Source organism: Magnolia sinica, chromosome 17, assembly GCF_029962835.1.
Source record: "Magnolia sinica isolate HGM2019 chromosome 17, MsV1, whole genome shotgun sequence".
In the NCBI taxonomy this organism is placed as follows: Eukaryota; Viridiplantae; Streptophyta; class Magnoliopsida; order Magnoliales; family Magnoliaceae; genus Magnolia; species Magnolia sinica.
Genome location: NC_080589.1, coordinates 11,610,273 through 11,634,152, shown reverse-complemented (window position 1 = coordinate 11,634,152; position 23,880 = coordinate 11,610,273). Strand labels below are relative to the sequence as shown.

The 23,880-nt window shown below is 39.4% G+C and overlaps 1 protein-coding gene across 8 annotated transcripts in view; it reads left to right on the top strand.

Moving 5' to 3' along the window:
* The window catches only part of LOC131231927 (DNA mismatch repair protein PMS1), a 33,459-nt gene that overhangs the window by 4,726 nt on the left and 4,853 nt on the right, over positions 1-23,880 (top strand). For 3 of the 8 annotated variants that reach the window (XR_009164567.1, XM_058228316.1, XM_058228317.1), the window contains exons 3-9: positions 15,820-16,143; positions 16,968-18,191; positions 18,819-19,096; positions 19,214-19,340; positions 20,130-20,198; positions 20,412-20,485; positions 21,020-21,085. Coding sequence is in view for 5 of the 8 variants with exons in the window: in XM_058228316.1 (XP_058084299.1) it covers positions 15,820-16,143; positions 16,968-18,191; positions 18,819-19,096; positions 19,214-19,340; positions 20,130-20,198; positions 20,412-20,485; positions 21,020-21,085 (2,162 nt within the window). In the remaining 3 variants the exon portion in view is untranslated. Of the gene's footprint in view, positions 1-15,819; positions 16,144-16,967; positions 18,192-18,818; positions 19,097-19,213; positions 19,341-20,129; positions 20,199-20,411; positions 20,490-21,019; positions 21,086-21,342; positions 22,234-23,880 lie in introns of those variants that run through there. The other 5 variants (XR_009164569.1, XM_058228318.1, XR_009164568.1 and 2 more) reach the window with 5 other exon arrangements.

Sequence of the window (23,880 nt, the reverse complement as noted above, 5' to 3'; positions counted from 1 at the left end):
TCTTCTTATAAAAGCACCTTGTCGTGTTTTGCTTTTAATCCGAAGAGAGGCCCTAATAATTTCAACCCAATTGGAACTAGTTTGAATTGACCTTTGTCGCCTATTTCTTAAATTATGTTGTTGCCTTTTTTCCTTTTTAATTCCATGTTGAGATGCGCCCAATAACACTATATTTGAATCCTTTTAAATTTGTTGTTCTTAACACTTGTACTTTTATGATAAGAAAGCCCGTACTTGTTTCAAGTTATATCTTGTTGTGTATTCTCATCATCATTATAGCCTACCTCACGGTGATTTGGGTAGGCTTTGAAATGATAAATTGGCATAAAGTTCTATGCACTTTCCATTTTTATCCGTGCTCTAAAATTGGCCATGGTAAAGACTCATATTAACAAACTCACATCCAACACATTGCCCCCCAATTCTAGTTCCACAGCCCAACTAATACTTGCACATTCCAAAGGGTGGCAAGCAAAGAAGGATCATGGGAGCAGTTGGCAGACAAATTGTTGAGCATGAGGTGGACCCCTCAGGGAGTTACCTTGTACAGGTAACAAACATATGTATTCAAATTGGCACCAAGGCACATGCATGCACTGCCATTGGACCATAAGTGGAGAGTCTATGCTCTAGTTAGCTGCGAAGAATAGGGGTGGCAAGAATAGATAATTTTGAAGTAAATGAACTATTGACTTCAATAATTGTGATCAAGGTTCAAAATTCATGCATGTCATGGATTTCTTTTTCTTTGGTTGAGATTTTGACTTGATCCGTTAACAGATTATCATCCAAAAAAGAAAAAATATGTTAACCAAGTCCTTTAGACAGTTTGTGGCACACTTCAAATCATCCAAATTATTCAAATTGTAGAAATAGGGAGAGAAGAGAGAGGAACTGTGTGCGTTTCCCTCCTCTATAATCGTTTATTTGTAATAATAATCAGTTTTTTTTATTTTTTAAAATTTTTAAAATTTTTTTTATAGAGGTAATGAAACTTTTTTGGAAACCACATGCAAGGCGGAAAAGAATACAAGAGCACAAACAAGAAAGGGAAAAACGAAAGGCCCAAGAGGGCGATAGTAATGAAAGGATCCAAATCCTTAAAACCCAAAGACCACTTGGCGACCCGCAATAGTGCCTTCCGGAAGATTTGGTCCACCGATTATGACTTGTTCTCAAAGCACCTCCCACTTCTCTCACCCCAAAGAACCCAGATTGAAGCCATAACAACTAGGTGCCAAACCACCTTACCTTCTTTACCCACCCCTCCTTTATCCCACGAAGCCAGAAGAGAAGGGATTGAGGCTGGCAAAACCCAAATGACATTGAGCACCTGAAGGAAGGAATTCCAAATATTTCTTGCAAAGGGGCAATGAATGAAAAGATGATCAACTGACTCTGCCTCTCCCATGCACAAGAGGAGATATTCGGGAGAGCCAATCCTTTCTTACAAAGATTGTCAACAGTGAGGACCCTATTTCTGCCAACCAACCAAATAAATGCAACGATTTTAGTTATTAGGAGAAGAAGCAGATAACTTTCTGTAAAGGACCAAACAATAAAGCTACTCGTCATGTGATCTCTCCAAAACAACGAGTCCACCACAAAAATGTCCAGCACTGTAGACTTTAAATCTCCAAATGGCTAATGAGAGTCTCCACTTCCTCATCATCGAGACCCTTATGGCAAGGTGGAACCCACACAAGTCCACCCTCGAATGTTGGGTAACAGTTGTTCATCGTGACATTCTTATCTAGAGCTAACGCCGCTAAGCTTCTTTAAGTAAACAATCACCCAACCATAAATCTTCCCAAAAACGAACTCAAGATCCATCTCCCACCACAAAGGAGATTTCTTGTTTGAATTTGGGACCTAACGAGAGAATTGCTTTCCAAAGACCTGAAGCTTTGTAGCGGGAGGAATCTTTAATTCACCACCCTCCGGGAAAGGTTCCATATTTACTAGATAGGGCCTCCCTCCATAGGCTATGGTCTTCCGTTGCAAACCTCCACAACCATTTACCCAAAAGTGCATTATTCATTATGCCAAACACCCTAATACTTGCCCCTCCCGCTTACGTCTGTTTACAAACCTCCTCCCTCTCAAAAGATGAAATTTACGTGCCAGGCCTTTCCTCGTCCAAAGGAAACTGCGCCCTAACATTTCCAGCTTATCCAGCACCGCCTTTGGGCATTGGAAAAGAGACATAAAATATAGAGGCATATTAGAGAATGCTTATTTGATCAGCGTCAAACGGCCCCCTAGAGAGAGATGTCTACTCTTCCAAGAAAAAAAGCTTTCTTTCTATCCTTTTGATCACAGAATCCCACAAGTGCTTAGGTGGCTTAGCTATACACAGGTAAACCGAGATATGTGGACCGGAAGCTTCCCTCTCCACACCTAAAAATCTGCGCAAATCACCTTCTCTCCTCCCCAACCATATGCATCCCAAACAATTCACATTTTAGATCAGTCACTTTCAACCCTGACACTATCTCAAAGCATGTGATAATTTTGCAAAGGTTATCAACCATGTTCTCGTCCGCATTGCAAAACAGGATAGTGTCATCCGCAAATTGAAGGTGAGTAATAGAAGGAACATGGTGAGCAACCTTGAAGCCTCTGATTAAACCTGAATCTTGTCCTTTCTGAAGAATCTTACTAAGGGCATCGGCCACCACCAAGAAAAGAAAGTGCGATAAGGGATCTCCCTGCCAAAGACCTCTAGACGCCTTGAAGAATCCCTTCGGTGAGCCGTTAACCAAAATCAAGAAAGAGGCAGAACCCACACATTCTAGCATCCATCTCCACTTTTGACCAAAATTGAACCTGTCGGACATGTAATTTAAAAACCCTCAATCAACGTGATCATAGGCTTTTTCGATATCTAACTTGCAAACCACTCTTGCTTTACCTAGTTTGAACTACGAGTGAATACACTCATGTGCTAGTAAAGCACAATCCAAAATCTGACGTCCCGCAACAAAAGTGCTCTGGTTGCCCGAAATGATAAAAGGAAGAACTTGTTGAAATCTTGTGGCTAGAATCTTTGCAAGGACTTTGTAGGGACTTCCTAATAGACTAATAGGACGAAAGTCTTTTAACTTATCCACACCTTCAATTTTAGGAATGATTGCTACAAATGATGCCTCCAACTCCTTCGGTAAGGTCCTCGTGTTGAAGAATTCCTTGATAAAATCCAAAACATCGCTCTTAACATCATTCTAAAAAACTTGGAAAAAAGCAAGAGGAAAACCAATTGGTCCCGGAGCCTTATCTCTTCCCAAGGAGTCGACGGCCGCTTTCACTTCCCCTTCCATCACTTGTTTCTCCAGTTTGCTTACTTGAGATTCCGACTAAGAAGGGAAGTGATGAGGACATCACGTCACGTACACCGTTACGTACGTATCAAAGGAGGCGGGCTATGCTGATTTCCCTGTGGCTAGGCGAATGGAGTGATCCAGACCGTTGGATCGGAGCGGCCATTGGATCGCATGGATCATATGATCAGGCTATTGATCGTTGATCGTCCACATCAGTTTTAGACTTTATCATATTTTAGGATTTAGTTTTTGATTAATTTATATTTGGACACATTATGAGTGTTTTAGTTGATTTTATTTAGACTAGGGCTATTTTCGTTAAAGTTCACAAGACAGAGATTTTTTAATTTTTGAAACTTCTTGGATCTATAAAAGAGGAGGGCATACGACCTCTCCCTCGTTGAATTTCGTGATTAAAAAAAAAGAGAAAAGCTATTGCTTTCTTCTCCCATCTTCATGTGATTTGAAGATACTTCCATGCGATTTGGAAGGAAGATTGCTGTAAGGCTAATCTTTATCAACGGAGGTGCGAGGTCTCCATTTTTTCCCACACCGTCTTCTCTTTTCTTCCCCATATAGGTATTTTCTTTAGATTCTTAATTCTGCCATCCCAAATCTTCGTCTTCTCTCAAATCCAACTTTTCCATACCCAGCCACAATCAAAACCCTAACCCTAAACCTAAATTTCTCAATTTTCCTACTTTCCCAAATTACCCAAACCCTAATTTTTACCCTAGGTTGTATTGGGTTTTCAATTTTGAAATAGACTATATCCTATGCTAATTGGATGTCCCTACATCCATTAGATCCTAGTTTCTTTTTATTTAATGATCTTGAGTTACGATGTTGGTAGCTTATGTTAGGATTATGCGTGGTTTTCTTTTAATTTTCATAATATTTGTGATGATTATAGCGATGTTTGTGTTTTTTTGTTAAATATCTTAATTCGGCTATTTGATCTCATATGTTACTTAGTTCATGCATCGGTCCTGCATCAGGAAGTTTAAATGGTCAAGACGAGGGTGTTCCCAAACCTCTCCGGTCAGCAAATGTTTGTAATAAGTAACTATTGAATTGCAAATCTGATCCTTTTTTGTCAGCAACTCATTTCCCACCAATATGCTACTGATAAGATTGTTCCTAACGCGTGCACTAGCCATACTATGAAAGAATTTGGTGTTCTTGTCTCCTTCTTTGAGCCATAGAGCGCGATATCTTTGCCTCCATCTTATCTCTTATGTCTTTAACCTTTACTCATACTGAAGGTCCATCTCTACCCTATGTTTCTTCTCACCATTCGATAACATACCACCTTCCTCCTTAAGGTCTAGGTCATGCATTTCTTAAAGAATAGAATCTGTTAAAACTTACAAGAGATAAGTTCAAAATAAATGCTAATGAAATCTAAAAGATACACCAATATCTCCAAGGATATAGTGCACCACATGATAACTAAATATATTTGCACTCTCACACTCAAATATACTACAACTAGTGTTCGAAATATCGGTATCGCATTACGCATTGCATCCTTGGGATACATATATGTATCGGTTATCACACGGGATATATCGTTCGTATTGTTTAATTTATCGCACTTTTTGTGAAACATAGGGAAACATTAGGAAAATGGTTGAATTTTTCAATGAAACTTCAGAGATTGTTAAAAAAGACCTTAACACACTTTTAAATCATAACATCTTAAAAAAGAAGTGTATGTAATAGGTTTCATTTGTATAGGGTCCTAACGATGGGGACATCACGCGCACACACACGGCCCTCTACGCACGTATGCAAGGAGGAGGAAGGCCCCACCATCGATCTGGATCGATGACGACGTCCAAGGGGGACCCCCTAGCTAGGGGATTGTGTTTTGGTTCCTTGGAGTGGACCCGATTGTCATGTGAATCCCACCATGGGATCTCATGATCGTGGCCCACTATTCGAGATGATCTAGTACTTTGGGTTTTGCTTATTATTGTTATTAGGAATATCATGGACGGTTTAAGATTTTATTATGAATAGGCACCCTTATAGTCTTTTTTCTTATTGATAATAATTTTTTTGCGTTTTTCTGCTCCTCTCCGAGCCGTGAAAATCTAATTGGGTGTGAAACCTTCCCCTCTTCGAAAGGCTAACTACCATGGTGCGAAGCCACACCCTTCCCGATTCGTCCTCACTTTCTACTATCCATATTCCTCCTCCTACAGTCATTCCACCTGCAAATCCATCGTTATTTTGCAGTCGTTCCTTCTCTACAACAGATTTCTGGAATCTGGCCCTGCAGGAGGGCTGAAACTTCGGCGGAGCACCACGCACGGACTGTAACTCGGATCGGACCGAAACTTGGGGGGATCGTAGTCCAACCCTAGCCGACCAGCCCCAAGGAGGGGGTTTTTGGGTTCGTGGGCCCCGCGCACGTGCGGACTACCCTCAGCGCACGTGCGTCAGGCGTGGCCTGTTGTCCCCACGCGCGTGCAGTCTTCAGGTTCACTCTCTCCTCTCTTTCATTCCTCTCTTAACTGATTTCCCTAACCCTAACCCTAGATTGTCTTAGACTCCCAATTTCTTTGCTCTTTTTCCAACCCTAGGGTTTCCCGAATTGAAACTTGTGAATCCCTTGGATTGGGAAAATTATTCCTGTGCATGTGTGGCTGAATCTACTCTCCTTTGAGTATTGTTTGGTCTATAATTTTAATTGATTCAGTCCTAGCATGTGTAAGCCTAGACCCGCATAGATTCCCCTTGATTGAGTACTTGACTTTTTGTAGGATGTGGAATTTTGTGTGATTGTTTTGAACTAGTATGATCTAAAGCCTGGAATCTCGCATATCATGTTTAAATTTTCATGTCCTGCATCATCCGTTAGCTATGCGTTGTCTGACTAAACTAATGCAACTATATTCAAATTGAATGCATAACATTTAGAGTGCATGTGATGATCATTTCATCAAACACTTCAAAATTAGTTTCAATTGATAGCTGGTTGAAAGAAAATTTTGAGAAAAATTATGTTTTATTAAATTTTAATTAAAAAAATTATTTTTATTTTCTAAAAGTTGACAAGGACTTGACAAATCAGTAGATCAGCCCTCCTACATGTTGATTTCATGCTTGGAATGCAACATTGCAAGCAATTTGGGAGAAATTAGGGAGATTTTGAATTTTCTCAAAATCGGGCCACCTGCAATCAAAATTTGAAATTAGAGTGTATGTGATGATCATTTCATCAAATACTCCTAAATACTTCGAAATTAGCCTCACTTGACAGCTAGTTGAAGGAAACTTTAAAAAAACATGGAGAACATGAAAAACCAATGGATATCGAAATCAAAGCTCTAATTCCATGATTTTTCATGCAAAATATGAAAAACCAAAGATTTGTAACCATTTGACACTGATTTAATATAATTTCAACAAAAAAGGGATCAGAAATTGAAAATGCTCACTGGATCGAATTTGTGGGATATATCAGCACCACCTATGTGTTTCATATCACATAGATGGGATACAAGATATATTGTGGGATATATCGGCCAATATCTTTATTTTTTATTACTTTGTCTCCAAGTAATAGGGTACGCACATGACGCGAGTTTAAATCCATCGTTATTTTGCAGTCGTTCCTTCTCTACAACAGATTTCTGGAATCTGGCCCTGCAGGAGGGCTGAAACTTCGGCGGAGCACCACGCACGGACTGTATTGTTTATAGGAATCAAAATATTGCAAAGAAAAACCATGCATAATAAGTTCCATTTAATAGGGGCATAAACCATGTGTTGTTGTAAAAAACTAGTGCAATAGCAACAAAATGGGTTCACATCATATAAGTGCAAGTAATGAAGTATAAGCAAGGGATCCACAAACGAAGGTGAATGAAAAAACATACCTATTACAGCTATCTCTCAAACCCACATGAAGTTATGAGCGGTTCGAAGCCATCATCTGTCTTCACTCGGTCAGCCATAGTACCCTTGCTCCACATGTCAATAGTATTGTGCGCGTGGGTACTACATAACAGTAATCAACTGTGGCTGAGTAGGGACTGCAAGAAAATGACTCTTTAACTATAGTTATTAGCGCTCTCCTATGGCTACCCATACCCATAGCTGGACAACTATAACTGAGTGTCGTACCCGTAACCGTAAGTACCACTGGAATTGGTCATCCCTTCCATACCCGCAATACCTTCCATGTGCATAAGGTGGAATGGAGGTGAAGCTCCCTTGCTTTGAACTAATGTCCATGGACGACATGCTCCGTGCAAGAGATTCCTCCTAGCCTCATGGGACCTTCTTACCATTCCAATGCTCATAAAGCTATTTGGGCTCTCCTACTCTACATGAGGATGATGGACGATCCATGGTCTCGGTCCTCAGTGCATGGCCAAAGTCTACATCCTTAGCGAATTGGCTAACCGATCGTTGACTATTCCTCATTGTGTAAGCCCCACTACTGCCACCTCTACCTATGCTACCATCGTTGCCAACTAACCACTTGCTCTAAAAGCTCGAACTAATAGGGTGTGGCGAATTAATCCCTTTATCTCATAGCCCAGGCCCCACATCCCATGGGTTAGGTCCTCGGCTGAACTCCCCTCGTGGGCCCCACATCACATGGGTGCCGCCTCACACGAGTGGGGTCCGCTTCACATAAGCCACTCGCCTCACATGGGCTGCTCACCCTGATTGTGCCCCTGCATCCTATAGGCTATCCCACTCGAGCTCAGTGTGAAAATGCCGCTACATTAATTACCCCCGATGAGGACTATCGATCACAAGACCTCTCGATCATATACCACTTTGATGCGGGACAACTAACCACTTGCTCTAAAAGCTCAAACTAATAGAGCGTGGCGAATCAATCACTTTATCTCATAGCCCAGGCCCCACATCCCATGGGTTAGGTCCTCGGCCGAACCCCCCTTGTGGGCCCCACATCGCATGGGTTTTGCCTCACACGAGCCACCTGCCTCACACGAGTGGGGCTTGTCTCACATGAGCCACCCGCTCACATGGATTGCCCACTTCGAGTGTGCCTTTGCATCCCACAGGCCACCCCACTCGATCCCAATGTTGAAAATGCCCTTGCATTATAAGGTCTCATCATCATCGACATTCAATACAACCCGATATCGTGGAGTATGTTGTGAAGATACACCGTGACCTTCATTAGGATGCACTTGGCTCTTCATCAATGCATGAGAATCATGAATATAAATGGATTTGAGTTGAAATCCATGCTAAAATCTTAAGGAAAAATGATATTTCTAAAAAACTTCTCACTTTCAAGGTTTCGGCTTGCGTCGAACTTCCCTCAAATCCAAGCTTTTAAAAAAAGTGAAAGCTTTAGTCAAAATCCACCTCAGAAACAATTTCTCAAAAAAAAAAAAAAGAAGAAGAAAAAAGTAAAAGAAACAGTCAAAAACTCAAAAATAGGCATTTTTCATTATTTTATTTTATTTTTCCTTGATTTTCCCTAATTTTGATCTTTTCCAGAAGCACTCTTTGTGTCGGTGATGATACCATATTGCCTCATCGCCAACACAAGAGAGACTTTATACTGCTGTGTTATGCGACAGAATGGTTGTATCGATATATTCGCAATACGCACAACATCATCACCGATACATGGAATTTCTCTGGTTTTCGTGTGTTTCTGTACGAGGATGGCAATACCAATAATATCAACGATATCATTGATAATATCACAAATATTTTGAACAATACTTATATCCAAGATTGTTTACTCTAACGCTCACCCTTAGGCTAAAGCATCTATATTATGCATGCCCAACTTGCCAATGAGATTGGAAGCTATAAAGAGGATTGCACTTTGATGACTATTGGTATGTGAACCATTGACATGTACGGTAGCTACCAAAGGATTTAATGGCAATTTCGGTTGCAATGATTTGAATTGGTGGCTCTCTCGATGGCTAGAACACTTCCAATCCTAGCTAGAGGTGTACACAAACTGAGCTATCTCGGTTAGCTCGCTCGACTCGACTCGAAAAAGCTCGATTCGACTCGGTTCGAAGTTGAGTTCAAGCCGAGTCGAGCTGATTTTTTTAGCTTGAAAATGAGTTTGAGCGGAGTTCGAGCTGGCCCCAGCTTGACTCAACTCGGATCGAACCCAGCTCGAGTCGAACTCGGATTGAACCAGTTCGGTGACTCGGTTACTTTGATATTGATGTTGCTCACCAAGTGTTTGATGAAATGACTCAAAGAAGTGTGGCTGGTGGCAAGGAAGGTATGTATATGAAACCAACACCCTTTTTTTCTTGATTTTTATGTTGCTTAGAAGGTGTTTGATAAAATACTTGTAAAACCATTGTTGTTGTCTCAAATACAGTGAGATTTTGAAGGCGCAGTCCAGGTGTTTGTGAAAATGCTGCAATGGCGAACTTGGCTCGATCTTGGCTCGAATTGGCCCGAGCTGCTGACCGAATCGAGCCGAGTTGGCCAGTCAGGCTCAAGGACCGAGCCGAGTCGAGTTCGAGCTGAGGTCAGCTAGTGGCCGAGCCGAGTCGAGTTGAGGCCAGCTCGACTCGGTTTGACTCGATGTACACCCCTAATCCTAGCATGCCCAACTTGCCGATGAGATTGGGAGCTATAGAGAGGATTTCACTTTAATGACTATTGGGATGTGAACCATTGACATGTTTGGTAGCTATCGAAGGATTTAATGGCTATGATCTCAATTTCGGTCGCTATGATATGAATTGGTGGCTCTTTCGATGGCTACAACACTTCCAATGGCTAGGATTTGAATCGCGAGATCTTCTGGTTGCTTAAGAATTTCTTGACGGCAAATCTATGATGGTACTTATTCTATGTAGAAGACCGAGAAAGATTCCTTTTTCTCCCAAATGAAAAATGGGGTTACAAATCAGGGGTTGTTGCATCGACAATGGGAGTGATGATGATATTAGATGTGTACCAGCATGGTGGAGAATGCAACAAATAGTGTATGGTAGCAATCATCGGCCACACATGGAGTTCGACGCACCTTAGAGCACTAGAACTAAGGAAAAAAGAAGAAGATTGAATGCCCCCTTCTTTTATTATTATTATTATTATTATTATTATTATCTTGAACGGTATCTGGAGCAGAGCTTTGATGGCAGCCTCCGAGAAATGAGGAGGGTTTGGATGGTGGTGGTTATTGGACGGTGGCAATGAGAGAGATGGTGTGGTTAGGGTTCATCTTCTTTGAAGTGGTAGAGTGATTCCGGCGATTAGGATAGCAGCAGTTTTGAATAGATCTGGATTCACAACAAAGAGGAGCGATGAAGGTGCAAAAACAAGCAATGATGAAGGATTGGATGGGGGTGAACCTTGTATGATGATGATGAATGTAAATCTATTCCTCCACCATATAGGGTCTAAGGAAATGGGGATGGATGGTGGACTCTCAAAACAAAAAGAAAAAAGAAAAATCAACCTAGAGCCAAGAGGCTTTGATACCATGTAGAAATAGAGAATGAAGAGGAGAGGAATTGTTTGTGTTTCCCTCCTCTATCATCCTTTATTTATTATAATAATAAATTACAAGAGATAAGCTAAAAATGCGAATGAAATCTAAAAGATACACCATTATCTCCAAGGATATGGTGCACTATAGGGTGACTGCATATATTGCACTCTCGCATACCGGACCAAAATACAGAGATATAAAAAAAAGTAACTCAAAAAGAGATTTCTCGAAAATATGCATGATTATATAGACAGATTATGTGGTCAAGCATTTAAGAAATTGTAATTTTGTTCCATGTAGTCATCTTTTTGTAGTCCTCTAGACTGCCATTCATGTCCACTTATTAATAAGCCGTAAGTGAGAGTCGTGAAACATGATAAAAGAGCTGAAACTTGTCTAACATTTTCTTCTTGTCTTCCGTTTTGCTGATAGAATATTGAAGAGTTTTTAGAAATAATTCTAAAATGATCAAAACTTCACTTTTGCTTTAACATTACTCCAATTGTAAGCAGTTGGTAAGTTTCCAAAATTTCCCAATGATAGTTTCCATTAGTTATATTTTTCTTTCTTGGGAAATTTATCATCTATATGTCTTAGTAGATAAATTCGAGGGACTATTAGATTTTAATTTCAGAATGTAACTATATTTTCAGAACTATTTGAGACATTCTATTCCCAAATTACGATTTAGAAGGTAACTAAGGATTCTCCGTTGTTTTATACATACCTCATGGGTGCATAATAAGTATAGAACCTCATTTGAAACTGAAGTGTCGAACAAGGGTATGTCACCCATTTTGAAGTGTCTCAGTAACACACCTCATTGATGTTTTTGTAGACCATTTTGAAGTGTCTCGGTAACACACCTCATTGATGTTATTGTAGACTAATATTGTCTTTTCTAGTTTTATTGCTTCAACAAGTTTGTGGTTGCTATTTTATTAGGATGTGTAGGGAACCAGAGAGGTGGCATGACAGCCCCATGTTGTTTAAAGAGAAACATAAGGTGGCAAAACTTCTATAGGAAGAAGGGCATAAGAAATAAGAAGAAAAAAAAAAGGAGCTATCATGCAAAGACGATTGGAAGAGAAGAAATTTTGATTTGAAGTGCTTACTTTCCGAAATCTATTCATCCTCTGTCTAAGAAAATTGCAAAAGATTCTCTTTTCATAGCTTACACATCCTGATTAAATTAAAGTAAATTATGAACCTAAAATATTACTGTAAATGCAAAAGAAATTGATAAGCAAAGAGCATGGATCTTCTAGTTTGATCAACAACAAAAAATGACTGAGAATTTTTGGCACATGTATATCACCTTTTCAAAACTTGAAACATGTACTTCAATTATTTCACTCTTTCGAAATCCTTGCTTTGCATATTTGTTTACCCTTGCTTAGTAGTCTTGTGTTTTGAAACATATGATGCTTTATTTTGTATTTTCTAATAAGAAATTTTACAAAAAACTACCTAATTAATATAGAATTTACATTCCGGTACCTTTTTCAAAAAGGTTTTCAAACAACTACCTCATTAATCGATATTATTAACATTCTGCTACCTTCTATCACATCGTTTTTAATGCCAGGTTGGGTGGCCGTGGGAGTAAATGGGTTGGCTGCTTAGGTGGGTCTCACTGTGATGTTTATGTGAAATCCATCCTGACCACCAGGCACATCACCTCATGTTAGGCCAAGGCCCTAAATCACCCCCATATGTCATTTAGGTGGACTGCATGATTGGAAATAGTGTACAGAGCAACAATCACCCTCCAAACTATTTCCCTTGGTACATCCCACCTGAATCATGCATGGGATTGACTTTTAGGTCCCGAGCATAAATTTTCGTGTGTATATCTAATGGTTGGAGTGGATTTCATATAATCATCATGGTGGGCCCTGTAAGAGACAAGTGTGGACGTTTCTCTCCCAACCGTTTTCCTTGGTGTGGCCCACCTAAATCACAAGTCATCATGATATTTTGGATCTGAGCCTAAATTAGGATTACACATCTAATGGTCAAAGTATATCTTACATAAACATCATGGTGGGCCCCACCCAAAATCAAGTCCCAAACCATACAGAGTGTATTTAAAAAAAAACTAAGGGATGCTTCCCTAGATTTTGATGGGGTCCACCATGATGTTTATGTAAGATCCACTCTGACCATTAGATCTTTAGTCCCATAATAGGCCCAAAGGTAAAAAAATCAGGCCGATCCATGCTTTTGGTGGGCTAGACCAAAGGAAATAGTTGGGAGAGGGATGCCCACCCTTGATTTTTACTGGGCTTACCGTGATGATTAGATGAAACCCACTTCAATCATTAGATTCCACACAAACATTTAGGCCCAAAAATCATACCCATAAGTGATTCACGAGGGACACGCTAATGGAAACAGTTTGGAGGGCGAGCATTGCTCGGTACATTGTTTCCAATGATGTGGTCCACCCAGTGTTTGAAGTATCGATATCACTATAGGTTTCACTGGCCAGGGATACGGAAACAATATCGATATCGCCGATAATATCATTGATAACCAAAATGCGGAGAAACATGGGGAAAATAGTGGAATTTTCAGCGAAACTTTAGGAGATGTTAAAATGTACATATTTGCATATTTAGAAATAAAAAAATTGCAAAAAGAATGCATACATAACAAGTTTCCATTTAATGGGGCCTTAAAAGCATATGTTGTTGTAAGAAATCAGTCCAACCATCCCATCCGGCCTATTTAACCATCCAACCTTCCATCCAAACATCTATCGATATTGCAAAATATCAACACCACATGATATTTCACCAAGAAATCATCGACAATTGTAAAGGAAATGAAAGATTGTGGTCTCAGTATCACGAATGTTGCGATATCGATAATATCGAGATATTATCAATATAATCAATGACAAATGGAACACTACAAACAACCATGTGCCCATGAAAAAAAATCGAATTTATTTTTTTTTAATAAACAAAATTTTGATGATATCAATATGTTAGCGATATTATTGAAATATCGTCAATACACTTATGATACAAGCATTACCTAGAATTTAAATAGTTGAAAATATTGGTGATACATTGGCGAGCGACACCTAGAATTTACATAGTTGAAAATATTGGCGATTACATTAGCGATATTGATACGTTGGATATACTTAGCGATACATTGCTAATACTTAGAATTTCTGATACTACCAGCGTTATCGGTATCACTGAGCTGGAGATAAAGATAATATTAGAGATAATTTGAACACTGGGTCCACCTAAGTCATAGATGGAGTTGAGTTTTGGACTCCTGGCCTCACATGGGACGACTCACCTAGTGGTCGGGAGGATTTTATATAAACATTATGGTGGGGCCCATCCGAACCACCTACCCATTTGGCATCAAGCGGCCATGACAGAAGGCAGTGGAATAATAATTATATCAATTAATGAGGTAGCTTTTTGAAAGCCTTTTTAAATAAGGTACTGGAATGTAAATTTCATATTAATCATGTAGTTTTTTTTTTTGTAAAATTCCCTTTCTAATATCATGCAATTTTTGTGTTTCTCTACATAATATTATGGTCCCATGTGTTTTGTTGTAGCCCCGCGTAGCTATTGCTATGGTTGGGTGCTTTTGTTTTGCCCTTGGCCTGTTGTATTTTCCTTTTCTTTTAATAATACAAGGGTATGGCACGTGCCACGCACGTGGAGCGAGGAGGGGATAGATAGAGAAAAGGGAGAGGGATTTAGAGGGGATGAGAGAGAGGCAAAGGAACCGTAGTCCTCTACAACACCTATTTCACGTACCACCTAAAACATCCTAGTCTGTAGGGCCCACCATGGTTTAAATGTAAAATCCATTCCGTCCATCATGTTCTATACTCGATGTTAGCCTTAGGTCCTGAGGTATTAAATAAATAAATAAATAAACCCTGCTACATCCACAACTCAAATGGGCCACACCACTTGGAACAATGGTAATGGGACACTGACATAGGCCTATGTGTGGACCACCACATGGTGTATCTTTCATCAACTCGTTAATCAGTTATAACTCGCTAGGATGATGAGAAGATACAAAAATCAGCCTGGTAAAAAAGTCAGGGGCTCCGCACTGTGTGAACTTAGCAGTTTTGGGAGCTCTCATTGGTCGGGCCCATGTGAGTTTTTAATATGGTTCAAATAATGGTTCTCGCCTGATGGATGGAGTGGATTTTAGATATACAACATGGTGGACCCCACCAAGTCCCACAGTCTCCTCTTCATGAAGGCCAACGTAGAGGAGAAGAGGAGAGTTGTGCGGGCTACACACATTAAAAGAAGTGAAGGAAGCGGATTCAATTTAAGCCAGATGCGATAAAATCTCAATCGTTCCTTGCCATGTAGCTACATTTTTATGATGAATTTAACCTCTTTTAACCATTGTTGTGAAAACTAATTCTGAGGGCAAAAATATCCAAAGCTATTGGCATTATATATAGTAGAGATTTTAGTTTTATACTTTAAAAGAGGAGAAAAGTTGCGGCAGTAGTTTGATGATGGCTGCCAACCTGACACAACCCTCCTTAATCCAGTCTGAGGATATGATCCTTGATACAGTGGAATGGCAGAACAGGATTTGTTCAGCCCACCCTAATTAGTTTGGGATAAAGGCTTAGATGATGGTGATGATGATGACGATGATCAAATAAATGATGCTTTGTTTGTTATTTTATTATTTTAAGATTTTTCCATCTATTAATTTTATCTTTATTATTAAAAAAAGATGCTTTATTTGTTATTTTAAGATTTTTCCATCTATTAATTTTATCTTTATTATTAAAAAAAGATGCTTTATTAGTTTGTTGTGTTATATTCCACTGATTCATCACTTCGAATTACTGTTCCATTTGACCCGTTTCGACTAGTGTTGAGTAGTTGGACATTTTGGGCTTGGAAAAAGGTTCTTAGTTTAACTGCTCATATTGTTGGAATTTTCTCCTTTTTTGCTATCCTTCAAAATCAACATTTGTTCAACTTGTTGCAGGCTCTTGCACTCAAGCATCATACTTCTAAAATAGCAGATTTTCCTGATCTTCAGTCTTTGACGACTTTTGGCTTCAGAGGAGAGGCACTAAGCTCCCTTTGTGCATTGGGGAACTTAACTGTTGAAACGAGAACAAAAAATGAGTCTGTTGGCACGCGCTTGACGTTTGACCATTCGGGTTTGGTAACATCTGAAAGGAAGACAGCACGACCAATTGGCACGACCGTCACTGTTGAGAAGCTGTTCTCCACTTTGCCAGTGCGGAATAAGGAGTTCAGTCGCAATATCCGAAGGGAATATGGAAAGCTCATTTCTTTATTGAATGTTAGTTTCCCATTGCATGGTTCAAGTAACTTACGTAGTTGCTAAAGTTTCTAACTTCATCTGTTCCTATGATTTTATTTTTCTTTTTGAAAAGATGTCAAATATTATTAAAAACAAAGGAGAACAATGAAGATGAGGCCCTTGTAGCAAATGACCTTCTTGTCACTCCTGCCCTTTACCACATCATAGATCAGCAAACAGTTGTCGTACAACAACATGCTATATGACCTTAAGATTTGAAAGTGTCTCTCATCATTGGGACAATTTGATTATTTTTAGTAGTTTTTTCTTTATGGGCAATGAACCTTACCAGGGCTACTTGTGAGAGTAGGACCTTGTCTCCCCATACATGCCAACATGGCACATGGGTAAGATCCAACAAGCTGTTCATTGGGTGGGGCCATTACACTTTGGTGCTGTTGCCTGAAAATTGTGGTCCATTCATTGGGTGTTCCACACACATATGAAAAATGGATGGTTAAAAGGAATTGACCAGCAGTCCACATTCAACTTTCATTGTTGCACCCACTTGATGGCACATACATGGTGGAGCCAGCCTCATCTGCAGTCTAGATCCCACCCACACATGCTACACTAGCACGCATATAGAGAAGGGGAATCGGAATCCTAGTCTCATCAGTAGCCTTCACTTTTATCATTGTCATTTGCTTGCTCCACTGCATTACTGGCGTTATCTTCATGATGCTCCTAGGTGTTTCCTGTTTTGAAATTAAAATTATCCTCGTGGCAAGCCTTTCATATATTGTGGCTACCAAACCTGTGTTGGTAATTGCATTCACTTTTTTGTTTCTACTGTTTTGCAGGCATATGCAGTTATTGCAAAAGGAGTGCGACTGGTTTGCACCAACACCGCCAGTAAAAATATAAAGTCTGTGGTGCTTAAAACCCCTGGAAGCAGTTCACTCAAAGATAATATTGTAACAGTATTTGGCATGAACACCTTTGCATGCTTGGAACCTTTGAGCATATGTGTATCAGATGGCTGCAAAGTGGAAGGCTTTCTTTCCAAGCCTGGGCAAGGCAGCGGACGTACCCTTGGAGATAGACAGTTCTTTTATGTAAATGGTCGGCCAGTGGATATGCCTAAAGTCAGCAAGCTTATAAATGAACTGTATAAAAGTTCGAACTCCCGGCAGTATCCTGTTGCAATCATGAATTTTACTATACCAACTAAAGCATATGATGTCAATGTAACTCCGGATAAAAGGAAAATATTCTTTTCTGATGAAGCCTCCCTTATGCTTTCCTTAAGAGAGGCGATAGAAAGCATCTACTCCCCAAGCCTCTGTAGCTATTCAATTAACAGCTTTGAGGATCCAAAGAAGGGTTCAAAGAAGGAAAAGGATACATTTGAATTGGATGCACCTTGTGACGAACCCCATTGCTCTCCACCAAAATCTCCTAGAGGCAGTGTGCAAAAGGACGTTGCGTGCTGGCCAGAACAAACCACGGATGATACTTCTCTTGACATGGTTGAAGAGGGCATTCCGGATTCAGATGTGGCAGAAGGAATCGTTCAATGCAAGGAGGAAACTCCCTTGTTGAAGAATAGTGCTCTTATTAGCAGCTACAGCATGGAGAAGTCCAAAAGATTTTCTGCATATCAGCCTAAGCAGCTGAAAACTCCGATATCTAATACAAGAAATGATAAGCATGCCATGTATGGTGGAAGAGAAGTTGAAAAGGATTCTGCAGAAAATGTTGATTCATCCAGTCGTTCAAAAGTTGTTCAGTCTTCACTTACCAAGTTTGTGACCGTGAATAAGAGGAAGCATGAAGATACTTGTACAGTATTGTCAGAATTGCCAGTGCTAAGAAGTGAAATGCTTCCTTGTCAAGTGAGGAAAACACATCCAGAAATGCATGCTTCAGTCTCAGGTTCCCTTCTTAGTCAACATGAATGTGATGATTCTACTGACATGGATAAAAACGAACTTTCAGAGCATTCCAAGGCATTCCATGTTCTGAATGAAGTGAGAACTCCACCTTTGGCCAGAAGCTGCATTGATGATAGAGTGTCTGCTGAGGTATGTGGATCTGTATTTTCACTTGTTTTCTCAAATTCAACTGTTCTAAACATATAAATGGAACAACTGGCCTTGATGCATATCCTGATTCACCCACTCCATACTGGTTAAGCCCATGGCTCAGTGGTCCAAACCATTGATCTGATGGGGGCCCACCAGGGATGGGATATGCCCCAAAAATTCTTCCAGATTGGATGTTCTGAAGGCAAGCATGTAGTTAATAAAATATACTACAACATTTGAGAAAAGAGGACAAAATGTTGGATCAATAGAATCTTTCAATGTGGAAGATCCTCAGGCTTCTCAAATCTCCTGTGGGACCCATCAGGTCAATGGTTTGGGTCCTTGTGACCCACTTATATGGAATCAGCTTATCAGGATACTATTCATGTCTTGATGCATCAAGGCTTGTCATTCCTTTATACTTTATGAAGCAGCGTGCATTGACTTTATGATCTTTTTCTTGTCATAGATTTTGTGCAGTTATATCCTCTAGAATCATTTGAGCATAGGGTAGAATGATTTTGCTTAGCTCCGGAGTTCTTCCTAGCATGTGATTGGTTCTATACTTTTTTTTTTTTTAAAAATGCATAAAGCTGTTTCTGAACTTGATTTCGTTATTACCAGGAGAATGTCACAAGTCAGGAGAAAGCATCACCTCTCGTTGATGTGGGTTCAAAAGCTTTTTCTGGCAAAAGTCTAGAAAATACACTGGACGATCTATCAAGTACAGCTCCATTGGTACAATCTTCCAATGTGATTTTGGATGGTCCAGTCCCTTGTTCTGGTTCAGAGATATGTTCTGTTTTGCAATTTAGTATCAATGATCTTAGAACCAGGAGGAGCCAGAGACTGTCAAGATTGCATTCCAACAGTTCTGCACCTGAAAGAATGAATATTAAAAGGTCATTAAATTGTAGATTTGTTTGTTAAATAAGAAAAGCAGTTGTCGGGTTTGTTCATACATATGGCAGCAAGACCTTATTTCCTCATTATTTTGACATATACTGCTCATGCATTAGATGCTATGCTGCTGCAACATTGGAGAATTCCCAACCAGAAAATCAGGAGGGAAAGGCAAAGGCTCTAGCTGCAGCATGTAATGAGTTAGAGAGATTCTTTAGGAAAGAAGATTTTGGAAGAATGGAGGTTGTTGCATGTGCCTTTTTTTAAAAATCATTCTTGCTTTGCTTGGAACTATTATGTGATTTCTTCAATCACAACTGAGGAAATTCCCCAAGAAGGTACCTCTTGATTTGTGCTATACAATTGGGTGGTGGTGTCATCCATTGGGTTTGTCAGCCCAACTGTATGAAGGTAATTGAGAGGGCAATTTTGGGTGATATCATGCATGGACGAGTGTATTCTGATGTGAATCCACCAAATGCAGTCCTGCTCTGGAACTTATTTTATATGTCAGAGCTTTGCTAAGCTCACACACATGCGCAATAAAGCTTGTGTACACGCCACATGTGCCAGCTGGCACATAAGTTCGAGATCGAATCCATCTACCAGGCTGGTCTGACCTTATACATGTTTTCCCAAAATTAAAATATGGTCCAATCAGCATGCAGGACCCAATGTTGGAGACGAGTGGATTGGTTAGGAAACTTTGGCCTAGTTTTCAGAGCCATATCTCTGTTTGCAAACTGTGGCTCACCTGACAGTGGATCGACCTGATTCTTTCACTTTGGCATCAATATAGTGGTTCTGATGGATGGCTTGGATCTTGGACCTATCGTGCCATTCTGGCACATGTGTGGCCTTTATGGCATGCATTTGGGCTTAGCAAAGCTCTATAAATTAATTCATATCTTTTCTCCAGGCCTATTTTATGAGCCAGATTTCATTCACGCCATTCTGTGAACTTTGATTTAGTTGAATTCCATTTGTGATGAATTAAACTGATGGTAAGCTATACTTACATTTGTTTCTTAGGTTATTGGGCAGTTCAATCTTGGTTTTATCATCGGCAAGATTGATCAAGACTTATTTATTGTAGATCAGGTAACTTCGCCTTTTTCTTCGTATCAGTGGAAGTCCATATGCACACACTTCTCATGTTTCATAAGCTTGTTTTTCATGTTTATGACAGTTCTTTATAAATGGTGTGTTTGGATAAAGGTCCGCCTACCTAGCACCAATCAATTTCTAATTAGATGTTCTGGGATTCTTAAGATAGTGAAATGAACATGTACTAAGATCTGGCATTTGATGCAGCATGCTGCAGACGAGAAATACAACTTTGAGCGTCTCTCGCAATCAACCATCTTGAACCAACAGCCTCTGCTTCAGTGAGTAAGAATATATCTTTGGTTAAAAAAATTTCTATTAACTTGGTTTCTATACTCAGAATGTGAACCAATATAAAAATCCTATAGTGCAGAAACCATCAATGTATTTAGGCATGTTGGCTTATTTTAATGCAGTGGAATTTGTCCTTTTGAGTTCATGTCACTTCTAATAACATTATTATATTGCAAAACATCATCATTTGTAATTAATAATAATAGGTGTATGGATCAAATACCAAGTGAAGCTAGGACTACTCTGTTCCTACTTCCAAGTGATAGACAGTTTCTTTGCCATGGTTAATTGGGTGATATCTTTGAGAGTTCCAGGTACATGAACAAAACCAACCACTTAGTTGCTAGATGTGGTGGCTTCTTCTTTTGCAATAGTTTCATCATTCTACTGCATTTTTTTTTTCCATTTATTTTGATGCTTATATGAAGATTTAGTACATCATATTTAACTCTCCTTTTTTTTTTTTTTTGAAAGGTAATACCTAGCTGTATTTTGACTCTCTTTTAAATGCATTTTTTTAGGCCAATGAGATTGGAATTATCTCCTGAAGAAGAAGTAATAGCCTCAATACATATGGAAATTATCAGGTAGAATATTTAATCTTTTTTATTTTATCTTGTTTAGTATCGATAAAAAAATATTGTTTATGCATAATTTTAGGTAGAATGAACCAGTCTCAGTATACGCTGTAAGTTTTCCAACATAACCCTTCTTTTTTATCATCTTATAGAGTAATGGGCAAGAAATTCATGCATCTTAATTTTATTTTTTGTTGTGAAACCTTCCATAAGTTACTATGACTTTGTTAAGTAAATAAGTCTCCTTTTGGCATCCTTTGTTTCAGGGACTTCTTTTATTTGTTATTATTATTTCCTTTTTGTGTCAAACAAAAGGAAATGCATTGCAAATTCCACAAGGCTAACACTACATATGGGTGCATCCCAAGGCTGATGGAACGTGCTGCATCCAAATGACAAGATAAGAACAGGAATGTCCCCTTTTTATCTAACTTGTGATTCAAAAACAGGAAAATTGATGCCCACATTATGGGGCTTCCCTTCTCCATCCCACCACAGAACCCTGTTAATAGCTATTTGGTGGTAAACCCAAATGCCTTTTGGATGCTTGAAATAGGTTGCTGAATCATATTAATTGCAAGCTGAAAATTTTCAATTCAAAAAGCATATGATTTGGCTGGACACGTCTTAGTATGGATATTCTTTTTTTCATCTCAAGTATTGTGCCCATGGGCTGCACATGATGAATGACCTAATCTTGAACATATTTCATTTTGGAGTGTTTGCTACACTGAAATTGAAGCAGGATCATGTCTGCATGGCCTAAAAATGAGAACAAGTTGATCATCAGTTGGGTCACATGTATGAAAAAATGGACATTTTGAAAAAAATTCCAACAGTTTTGACATGCGTGGTTTGCCTGACTGTACTTATTTTGGCCATGGATGGTACACTATAGATTTCCCCTGTTGAATGGCCTGGATCTTACCCTTGGCAAAATCCCATGGGTAACCATTGTACAGCTCAGTGAAACCAGAACAGTAGATTTGTCAGCAGAGGGAGGAAGGGAGCACAGAGAAATCATCGTTTGCATGTAAGGGAGGAAGAACTTAACATTTTCGTGGATGTAGTTGAATTGCAATCAATTATGATGAGGTCCTGAAACACACCACATTTATATGCAATCTAGAATGTTGCCAAAAAAAAAAAAAAACAAATACAATTTTGGTGTCCGTCCAAATGGTCCCTAAATAAACAAACTAACAAATGTTATCAAGTATGAGAAAACGAAAAGAAAAGATACCGAGAACATGTAAGCCTAGAACATGCATTATTTTGGAAAATATATGTGGTTGTGCTTAATGCTTATCTCATTTTGTCCATGTTATGAGTGGTGTCTACCACAATAGAAGGAAATCCATGTATTAAGGAATCGGACTATTATGTTGGGATGCGTGTTTTCTTTGGCTTCGGCCTTTTTAATGAATTTTTTATGAGGACATCTGAGCACCTTACTAGAGGAGGGGATCAACTCCAGTTTCACTTTGGCTTGGTGACCACCAGTGTTCGAAATATCGGTATCCATTGATGACCCACATGCATGATCGTGCATATTCGAAGGTCCTACATTAGGAAGATGCATGTGGGCTACTTAGTTGGACCATTCTGACCGTTGGATAAACGTCATTGGACATCTTGATCGTGGGCCACGAAATAGTTTAGTTTATTTAGCTGTTTATATGTTTGTTATTTTTTGTTTTGCTTATATTTTTGCTGAGTTTAGTGAGTTAGGAACAAATTTTATTTTATTGAGCGTCTTTATGTGAAACCTTTTATTTGAAAGCGTCTTTTCATAAAAAGTCATTTTTGAGACAATAAAGGCTTAGATGTCCACACCCTATCCCATTATTGAATATAAAATATATAATAAAAAAATCTTTCTTTTTTCTTTGTGATGAAGTAAAATCTCCTGTGATTGGAGCAATTTGGTGTGATGCCATAGAGTGATTTCTAGTTATCTTTCTCGTTCATCAAAAAGTATTTCTTCTCTTTTCGCTCTCTTTCTTTCTAATTCTCTTTTCTTCTTTCTCCAACAACAAACCTTCTCCATCTCCATCATTGTTCTTCCTTCTTCCAATCCATACACCTGCAACCTAAAACTTCAAACCCTAATTTCCCCAAAATCTCCTAATTTTGCAAAAACCCCAATTTTTTCCAAAATCCCAAATCCTAACCCTAGTTTCCTAAACGTCTAACCCTAAATCGCTTAAATCTCAAACCCTAATTCTCACAAACCTCTCCGAGTGGGTGGTGGACTAGGGACTCTACAGCTTACAGAGCCTCTCCTTTATGGAAAGGAATCCTTCAATCCAAGAAGGTGGTGATGGAAAACATTTCTTTCCAGTTGGGAGATGATTTGGATATTCGTTTTTAGGAAGATCATTGGATCAGGGAGCGATGCTTAAAAGAGAGTTTCCCCTCCATTTACCGCCTCGCTGTTTGGAATGAAAAGCCCATCAACAAATTCTTTGACTACTCTGATCATGGCATTGTCTGGGACATTAGCTGCCACAGAAATCTCCATGATTGGGAGGTTCCCCTGTTCGCAGACCTCTTGCAATGCTTATCCGTGGCCTCCCCCTCTCTCACTGAAAGGGATCAAATCATCTGGACCAAGGAAAAATCTTCCCAATTCACAGTCAAATCTTTATATGCTTCTCTACATCGGCCCACCCCATCTAATGATCTGGCTCTCCCGTTTATCTGGAAATACTCCGCCCCTCCTAAATTCATATGCTTCACTTGGCTGGCCTCTAGGAACCGCATTTTAACCATCGACAATCTTATGAAGAGGGGAATGCCGT